A 10,042-nucleotide genomic window follows, 5' to 3' on the forward strand; every position below is an offset into this window, starting at 1 on the left:
GGGTCACGACGAGGCGTCCCCCATAGCGACCCCTAGAGGACGCAGTGTCTCGTTCCCTACTCAGGGAACCATGGTTACATAAGTAACCTGAGACGTTTTTCCCCTGCTGTCCTTCCACCCTATCAGAACAGACCTGGGGCACATTTTTGGGTTGCAATCCACCAGTTAAGAACCACTGTCCTATATCACAAAATCAGAAGTAATGAGCCTGCTAGGCATTCTTTCCAAATACTTTGCATTCAGGGAGATTGTGGAAGGCTCTTGTGTAACGTTGAGGGTGTGGAATGCTCTAAAATTTCCCCTCATTTGAGGATCCTAGGAAATCCCTCAAAATGAATCACTGAAAACAATGAAAAGACTTGAAACGCATTCTTATTTTTGATCATGTCCAGACCTAACTCGCTCCACAAAGTAGAGCATTAAGGAAAAAAAGGAAATAAATAGGCATAATTTGATAGATAAAATGGGTGATAATGGCTGCTAATCACAAGTTGAACCAGCAAAGGAAGCCGAGAATGATAACAATCTCAAAACATATGCCCAGCTCATCAATGAACTAAAGGTTATACTTATTTATACTGGCATATACTTCAAGGAGTCAAAAAAAACCTGACAGCACAGTCTCCAAATTCCACCATACAATAGATTTCTGTAATGACAGGATGTATATTCAACTCTCCAGGCAGATGTTTAAACTTTCCAGAGGCGTTCAGTTTCGTTTGCCTGGAGGCGAGATATTCAAAGATTTGTAGAACAATTCAAAAAGCAGAGAAACAATGCCAGGAGCTGAAAGAAAATCTGTCAATCGGATGGATATGTTTGCTTAAGGACCGTGTTGAAGGAGAAAGAACTTAACTATAAAAACAAATTAAATTTATGCTCAGCAGTCTCTTACCTAGGTCTCCTGAAGGTAAGGCCGTACTGCTGGCACGCTAGGCCAACTGTAGGCGTGTACACAATGGGCATGAATCTCTCTATGTCTGAGGTCAAGACTCGGTAAAACAGCTTCTCATTACGGTCCTGAAGGCCCATCAGAAAGACGTATCTGTAAGAAAGTAGAACATAAACACGTCAAAATGCACTAAAGGACATTTTATAGCAATGTTCAGCAAATGCTAGGAAAAAAAGCTAGAAAGCAGGACAGACACAAGGTTTGGAGAGTAGCTTCTGGGTTTTCAGGACTTCCTGGGATTATAATGCTCTACATTTAAAGGGATAGATCAAATGAAAATTACCCCATGATTTAATCACCCTCAAGCTATCCTAGGTGTATATGACATTGTTCTTTCAGACGAATACAATCGGAGTTACATTAAAAATATCCTGGATTTCGATATAAGCCAAAAGGAGACTGTTTTTCCTTTGGTCCACTCACAATGCGTGTATGACAGTTAGCGGAAGTCTGAGATTGTGGTTATTAAAGTTTTAAACATGGATATTTTTCTTACACAAACGCATTGCTTCACTTCAGAAGGCCTTTATTAACCCCCAGAGCCGTGTGGAGCACTCTTTATGATGGATGGATGCACTTTTTGTGCTTCAAAATTGTGTCCCCTATTCACTGCAATTATAAAGCTTGGAAGAACCAGGACATTTTTAAACATAACTCCAATTGTATTTGTTTGAAAGACGAAAGTCATCTACACCTAGGACGGCTTGAGGTGAACTAGGACGGACTTTTGGGTGAACTATTCCTTTAAGGTGGTTTATGTAAACCTACCCAACCATTTAAAGTTGGCATCACAGACTTATGTTTGCAAAGACTGATGAGTAGACTGGTAAATTTAATGTTAAAGTTTGCTGCCAAAATGGGGCTTTTGAATACAATATGTGACAGGGAATTGGAGGGAACGTCAGATTAATTGGTTTAATCAGTCAGACCTATTTAATTCTTAATCTGTGATTATGGAAGAAAAGAGGCAAATTTTTACCACCAACAACAGTCAGTAAGCGTGACATCTCCTACCCGTATTTGAGCCGTCACAATTCAGCTGGTGTGACACCATCTTAAAGGAGGAACAGACATGCCCACATCCACAAGAGTGTGACAAAAGTGTATACAGAAACAGAAAATATGAGGACTGAGGAGAAAATGTGTGAGACAGAATGAAAGAGACTAATAATACACTAAATGTTAAAGAAATCCTTCTGACATACCCCTTCTTGGACACCAAAATAGTCATCGTTTTTTTTAACTATAAAGGATTTCATTTAGCATTATCATTATTATTATTAGGTTGGCTACTGTCACAATGTCAGAGAAAAACAGACTAAACAGCTTCCTCTGTCTTTAATGAAACACCCAAGCTTGTTTGTCTTTAATTTTGTTTTGTATGGTGTACTTATTGTAGTCAACTCAACATATTTCATATACACTTTTAGCATTATATAGTATTATAAAGTATAGTATTATATATATTCTAATGAATGAATATATATATATAATACTATACTATATAATGATAACAACAATTGTTTGGGTTTACAGTGTAGGCAGAGGCACACAAATTAGGAAAGAAATTACATGAAAATGCCAAAAAATGTAGTACAGAGATGACCAGACTCTCACATTAAAAAGTCTTGACTGCTGCTTCTAAACAAAGCTCAAGAATAATTGGGGATTTTCCCTGCTTATGTCAAAAAGCTAGGAAAAATACACACCGTGCACAAAAATGCCCCTAGAGAGCTTAGACACAAGTTCCTTGTTATAAAAATACGTTTAAGAGAAATACATTCAAGTTCTACATCTGACCCAAATTAACAAGACCACGTCACATTCCCCATCAGTCCGAGTGAGCTTTCCATCAAGGCAAAAGCATAATATCTCTCTTGTTTGGCTCAGAAAAAGTGTGCCCACCTTCCTGAGGCAGGAGGAAACAGATGTTTACCAGGACTGTAAAAGGTGGGATGAGAAGAAATCTAACTCTGCGTGAATGTTGTCAGCTCTGTCGTGACAGTCATGATAACTTAGACCCCAGCATTCTGACAGCTTTTGTGGGGGTGAAATGTGTGAGTGATGTTTTGCCACCTTGTTACCTAACTGCGTCTCAGGAGAGTCAACCAAACGTCATTCTTGAGACTCAGGTACACTAGAACCTGGCTGGATTGGCTGTCTTCTATTTTGGCAAAGCCAACTGCTGTTGTAAAGCTGTATGTATTCCCAATAAACTGTTGAAATAATGGCTTTCACAGAGTTTATACTGTTCCTACTATATGCGGTGGCGTTGTGAAGGGGAAGGCAGTACTTAAAATGAGGTGCTTAGACTATGTTAACAAGCGTGATAATTCTGGACCTTAAGGAACTATATCCTACGCTTAAATCAGATAGACAGCTTCTTTCTTAATGCATTTCTCTTTCTTTCAAACATTTCCAACCAAACTTTCAAACTTAAATGTTCTTCCTGATGTGAAAGGCTGCACAATACTGCAATAACTTAAATATCACAATATGATAATGCGTTCAGTGAATGTACAATCAATGAATTGTACATTTGCGATTTTTCAATCATTTCAATATTTTGCAGTCCCATTGATGTGTCAGCCCTTTTCCTGTTAATAAAAGTCTAAAGGTTGACAACAATTGCGTATTATGGCAAAACATGCATCAAGATATATAGTATTCTGTATGCATTTATGCAATATTTCCCCAAAATGCTGTTTCTCCAAAATCACTAAAGAGTGAAATTACTTACATTCAAAGCTCAAATCCATGAATTTACAATATTTACATACTGCACTACACACACACTCACAAAAAAAAAAAAAGATGAATGTCACACTATTCCTTACAAGTCACGACATTCCATTAACTCTGTGCCTATATCTGTGCATTTAAATAACAAGTGCCATCAGTCACCACAGTTTCATTTATTGCCCATTTGTTGCAAATCAACACCCCATTTATGAGCTCATCCAATCATTATATAAAGAAGCCAGCTTCTAGGCAGGACAAAAATACAGGGACTGAAAGCCCAATGTATGATAATGAAAACGAATTTCAAATCGCATGTCAATACTACACAAGGAGCTTTTATTTAGTTTATTCATATGCCTAGAGAGAGAGAGATTATGCATAAGCAATGCTTTCTGCAGTCCCCACTGCTTGATATTAATCAAACAAAGGATCAGAATGAGAAGCTGTATATTACAGTATGCGATGAATTAGCTCTGTTGTGAAATGTCTACTCACTACTGCTCCTCAGTCCACTGACCACTGCTTATGGCAGAGACTGGTTTCAGAGGCCAATACTGTACTTGGTCAACAAACTGTAAAAACTATTTGTCTCCCTAATCCAAGCCAATAAATGCTTTTACTCTCTTTTTTCACCTTTGATAAAAATACCCTTCAAATATTTTTATTAAAAATGTTGGCATGTTTCTCGTCCCTTCACAAAATTCAGGCAGCAAACATCAAAATAGCTCTGATAGTCTGGGAAAGAATCCCTCATTGCTCCATCAGTCAGTAATGTGCATGCCAAGGTCAGGGTCAATCGACTGAAAGAGACCCATCCAGAAATAAATCACATCCACTGTCTGGCAAAGACTGTTACGCGACTAGCAGCCTTGAGATATGACGGAAACATAATTTCCAGGCCTACAAAACATGGGAACAGATCCCCTACTGCTTTGGGAGTGGCATAACAGTAGGGGCTAATGAATTCTATGCTATTTAGATGATACTTTGATTATGCCTTTTATGTCCCGTCAACCAGCAGGGGTATTCAACTCCTGATGTCCCTTTGCTTTGTAGTTCAGAAAAACAGAGAAAGCAAAAAACAAAAACACTCCTTGCTGTAACAAAGGATCAACTTTTATCATCCAAATGTCAGCAACAACAGTAAGTCTTATATCTAACACTATTTCTGTGATCCGATAGGTGTGAAATCTAGTTACAGTGAACAACAGATCGATATGAGACAAAGAAATTATAGTGGAGCAGGACTGTCTGACAGCAACAGGATGGATGCCAGTACACCATTTCCTCACCTGTCCAAGTCATCCTTTTTCAGCTCGTAGTTTCTGAGGACCCGCAATACCTGCACATCCTGGCTGAGGAAGCAAGGAGGTAACAAGCCATGAATGCCAAGCTGCAAGCGCTCCTCCAGGGAGAAGGCCATCCCCTGCAGAGAGGACACAGAACAGTCAACTATTTTAATTTTTCTAAGTTTAAAATTGGAGTGAAGTGAATGTTGTAATCCATTTTATTTCCATAATGTGACATTTCAAAATGAAACAGCATAACAAGTAAAAATTTATGACAAAACGTGATTAATTCATTGGGAATTGATTGGATGGTAGGAAAAGTGGGCGATACACACTTTATGGGCACCATATCAGCATATTAGAATGATTTCTAAAGAATCATGTGACACTGAAGATTGGAGTAATAGCTGCTAACCTCATAAGAATTAATACATTTATTATATTAAAATAATATTCATGTTTTAATATTATATTAAAACATTATGGTAATAAATATATATTAAAATAGAAACAGTTATGCATGTTGAGCATAAAGGACTTATTTCATAAACATTATTTTATATAAATATGTATATATAAAATATGATTTTATAGAAAATAGGGCCAATGTCAATTTCCTGTTGATTTTTCCTGTTTACATTTACATTAATTACATTTACACATTCTGTGGAAATATATAAAATCTCTACAAGGGCTACTAAAGTAATAATAAACATATATACTTTGCATTAGTTTCAATAATTAATCTTTACTCAACTAAGCCTCTGCAGCTGTATTATTAAAAGATTGTTTGGAAAAGCTTAAATAAATCCTCATATTTCCCTTCCATATGTCTCAGATGACTAAAAGGCCTTATGTAGCTGCTCATACAGCTCTATTCCCAACTCACTGTTTGTTATATGAGGAAGTCTGTAATTCAAGCAAAGCCAAGGAATGGTCACAGAGGTCACAGTTGGATCGCACCACAGTGTGGCACACAGCCAAAAGGGCAAGACTACTACTTTGCTGCTGTGACCTTTGACATTTACCCTGACCCTGAACTCTACAAAACAAATGCTACAGCCAGGGGGCCCTGAGTTCATATTACCAGACTCCTGTTGAGTAAGTAAGTAAGGCAGAGATGGATGCCTATTTTGGAATATCTGTGAGGACCAAAAGCTGTGGCATTTGAAGCCAGCCTGTCTTTTCCTTAATGACAGACTTGCATCATCATTGCCCCGCCTCTGGCTGCTCCTTCAGAGAAACCACTAAGGAAGGCTCAAAACACTGAAAGGCTGTGCTAGATTTGCTTTTTATACAAGTATATGCACGTTTGGCTTTTTAGCCCTTTTTCATCTGGTTATGTTAAGTGGTCTGTTTATAAAAATGATTTTGGCCTTGTAAACACATGAAGACTAGTCTGCACACGTGCAATAAGATGTGGTGTTATTGACACAAATGAAACCAAAAGGAACTTGCCATATAAACATTCTGAGGATTCTCCTGCTGCTTCATGAGATTAAAATGAAATGCTATATTTCTGTAATATCTGCAAGCCAATTTAACTTGATCAAAACAATGCAAATTTTGCAAATTAGATCAAACCCAGAAAAGCAGGCAAAATAGACAAAAATATATTAATATTTACATATAATCTAAATAATTATAAAAGAAATACATCAATATACTATTTAAAATATACAGTATATTAATATTCTACTTACTGAAACTTCAAACACTCAACTGTCCTCAGAAAATGCCTCTTTGTGATAGCTACAGTACAAATACAACCAACAGCCCTCAATAAACAGCATGTAACAGTACTTTTTGGCTTCTAGAAAGATGCTGTGGCAAAAATACAGACTTATTACTCAGTAGACATTGGATGTTATTTGTAGTTTCTATCGTGTCTGTCATCTTCTGAAGGTAACTGTGCAGTGCGCCACTCATTGTCTGTATTTAAGAGCTCTGCCATGTCTGAATTGCAACCTTTGTGATTAAAAACGGACATTCTATTTTGCTCGAAAAGCTGGTGGTTTATGCAAGACTATCCCTAGACACTTATGGTTACATCAGATTTCCTTTCTGTTGGTTTGTAGGGTTGTTAAAACACTAACTATACCATATATTAGAGACTGGAGAGCTGTTGAAAACATATCCAAGACAACTTTGACTTAAATAAGCGTTTCATTGACCTTTACTGACACATGCAAATGGCTAAATGTGCTTTGGTAGGGTGTCTACAAGCCAACATAGTCCTGTAACTAGTGATTTGAGAAGATTGACGATGAGTCGAAAGCAACAGCAACAGACATTCTCAATGAGAACAGCTCTAACTAATCAAATATAATTACTCAGACAGCTCTACAAACACTGAATGGTTCCTTGTGTCATATGTGTAATGGAGACATTGCCCAAGCGGCAAATTAATGTATCTGACAATGGAGCTGCGGGCGGAACTCAGGAGGGCACATCCACAGGCCCCAGGACAGGCATTCTGATTGTGGCCATGGATGGCTGGACTGGGGAAAGTGGTCTGTTTGATGGCACGCATGGATGGCAAGATTAGAGCAATGAGTCCCGTAGCTCCTGGTGGGGCTGGTGTGGGAAATGGTGAGGAACTTGGCACTTATTAGGAGCGACGCTGCGTTGCCAAGATGTCAAGATGAGTGCGAGACTTGCGAATCTTGCTCTATATATAGAAACACAACAGTACCGCGGCTATCTGGATAAAAAGGATTGTAAACAGTAGGACATGAAAAGAATGGCATACAGAGTAAAAAGTCTATGGATGCATCATTTAAAAGCACTTAAAGGGATAGTTTACATGTTGGTGAAAAACCACAGGAAGCCTTCAAAGTAGGGCTGTGCAAATAATCAAATGCGATTTTTATGCGCATCTCGTCAGTAAAGCCGGTTCTGTGATTAGTAGTAAATCTCCAGCACGTGCATTCAGATGGAGTGGCATTTACTACACAGAGCCGTAGTTCACTGACAAGCTACGCAATATCGCGTTCAAAATCGCAGGCGATTCATTGCCGATTTTGAACGCGATATTGCGTAGCTTGTCGGTCACCGTGATTTTACCAAGTAAGACATGTACATCTTTTGTTGATCCAGGATCAACATTACTGTCCAAACTTATAGACTAAACCCAATCCCTACCCCTAAATCTAACCCTACCTAGTGCTGGGCGGTATACCAGTTCATAGGAATACCGGTGTTTATTTTTGTTATGATATGCATTTTTAAAATACGCAATACCGGTGTATGTCGCTTAAACAACGTTCAGAACGCGACACTGTGTTGAGAGAACAGCTGTATTTGTTACTAAGTGTGAAAGTTCCGAAACTGAAGCTGTAGAACTAATAGAACGTGATGACACAGAAGAACTCATCCACAATATCCACATTGACCGCCACAAATATCCCGGCTTTACTGACGAGATGCGCATGAAAATCGCATTCGATTATTTGCACAGCCCTACTTCAAAGCCACAATGAAACAGAAGTAGAGAGAGAACTTTTCTCTGTAATGTGGCATATACGAGTGAAAAAGAAAAAAGTAGGGTGGGTACATCTGTTTATCAGTACTTCTCATTAAAAGTTTGGAAAGACAGTTGCACATGCACATTATAAGTGACCGAAGCTTAGAGCAAACGGAGAGATAAGTTCGTGTGGAACAAAGATGCAGTGCATATATTTAAATAAATCTCAGCCTTTGGAATTTCATGATAACACTAAGTTATATCACAATTTCAGTTTTATTGTGCAGTATTGTATTGTGTAGCCCTACAAACCTGAATAACTGTCTTTCTTCTTTCTGTGGAACACAAAAGAAGATATTTAGAATGTCAATGGTGTTCAAATAACACTGAAACATCAAACCATCATCTTTTGTGTTCGACAGAATAAAGAAAATCACAGGTTTGCAACAACATAATGATAAGTAAATGATAAACTATCTATTTTTTGAGATATATTGCTTATATCATAGGGTCTGCCATGTTTTGTTGGCTCAGTTTATTACAGCTTTGCTTTTTGTAGCAGTTAAGGGACAGGCAGAGAAGGAATGTGTGAACGCTTCCACATGCATAACAACCACAATAAAGAGTGTGTGTAGTGTACCAGCATGTGTTATGCCCACACACGCTCAAGCAAGGAGAGCTGATGTGCATGCCAACCTGTAATCACAAGATCAATGCCACCACCCTTCTACTTTGGCCATGACCAGCACCACCCCAAACACACAGCACTAAGTACTCTGTGGCAAACATAAAAGCCTTGTATTTGACCTGACAAAAGCCAGTCTACAGCTTTCAAAAGCTCATCTAGACTTCAAGCAAGAGGTCACGTTGAAGAACACAGGGATTCCAGTTCAAACAACTCAATCCGAATCCTTAAATTCCCAGTACTTCTACACGGAAAATGTTGCAGCTGATCCATAGAGGTGCCAAAAAAGCACCAAGGTAGAAGAAAAGCAAAGCAAGGCTGTTCTACAGTGGAACTTTACAATGGAAGTGATGTTTTTTGATCCTGTAATGGAGAATACATGAGAGTCCGTGAAACACATCAGTGTCAACAGCACTATAATGAGCTGCTTTAGAATAAACATTGCATTTTCATGTTCTCAATGGTGAGAAAAGTAGAACTGAGCCATCTGCATAACCTCTGCTTTCCACAATCATTCCTTGTAATTTGAAATTTGACTTTTCTTATCACATAGTCTGGACTGACTTAATGTTCTTGGAGTCAGACCAAAGCACTGCTCAAGGGAGTTACTTCAACTTTGGGCAATTTTATGTTCCAGTGGTTGGTTTTTATTTTATGAAAACATTTTTTTTTGCTATATGAAGATCATATTAAAAAAATAATTTTTAGAACAGTTTCACCCAGACTTTATATCTTACATTTACATTTACATTTAGTCATTTAGAAGATGCTTTTATCCAAAGCGACTTACAAAGTAGAAGCAATCAAACCAACGAGAGAGCAACAATATACAAGTGCTGTGACAAGTCTCAGTTAGTCTAGCACAGTGCACATAGCAAGGTGTTTTTATATATATATATATATATATA

The 10,042-nt window shown here is 38.0% G+C and overlaps 1 protein-coding gene across 1 annotated transcript in view; it reads right to left on the minus strand.

Moving 5' to 3' along the window:
* Positions 1 to 10,042, minus strand: part of LOC107704946 (NADP-dependent malic enzyme-like) — a 92,128-nt gene that overhangs the window by 56,816 nt on the left and 25,270 nt on the right. Inside the window, exons 2-3 of the mRNA XM_016508016.1 lie at positions 4,987 to 5,120; positions 896 to 1,045 (exon numbers count right to left, since the gene is read on the minus strand). Of these exons, the coding sequence (XP_016363502.1) occupies positions 896 to 1,045; positions 4,987 to 5,120 (284 nt within the window). The remainder of the gene's footprint in view (positions 1 to 895; positions 1,046 to 4,986; positions 5,121 to 10,042) is intronic.

This window comes from Sinocyclocheilus anshuiensis, unplaced genomic scaffold (genome assembly GCF_001515605.1).
Source record: "Sinocyclocheilus anshuiensis isolate Anshui unplaced genomic scaffold, SAMN03320099.WGS_v1.1 scaffold702, whole genome shotgun sequence".
NCBI lineage: Eukaryota > Metazoa > Chordata > Actinopteri > Cypriniformes > Cyprinidae > Sinocyclocheilus > Sinocyclocheilus anshuiensis.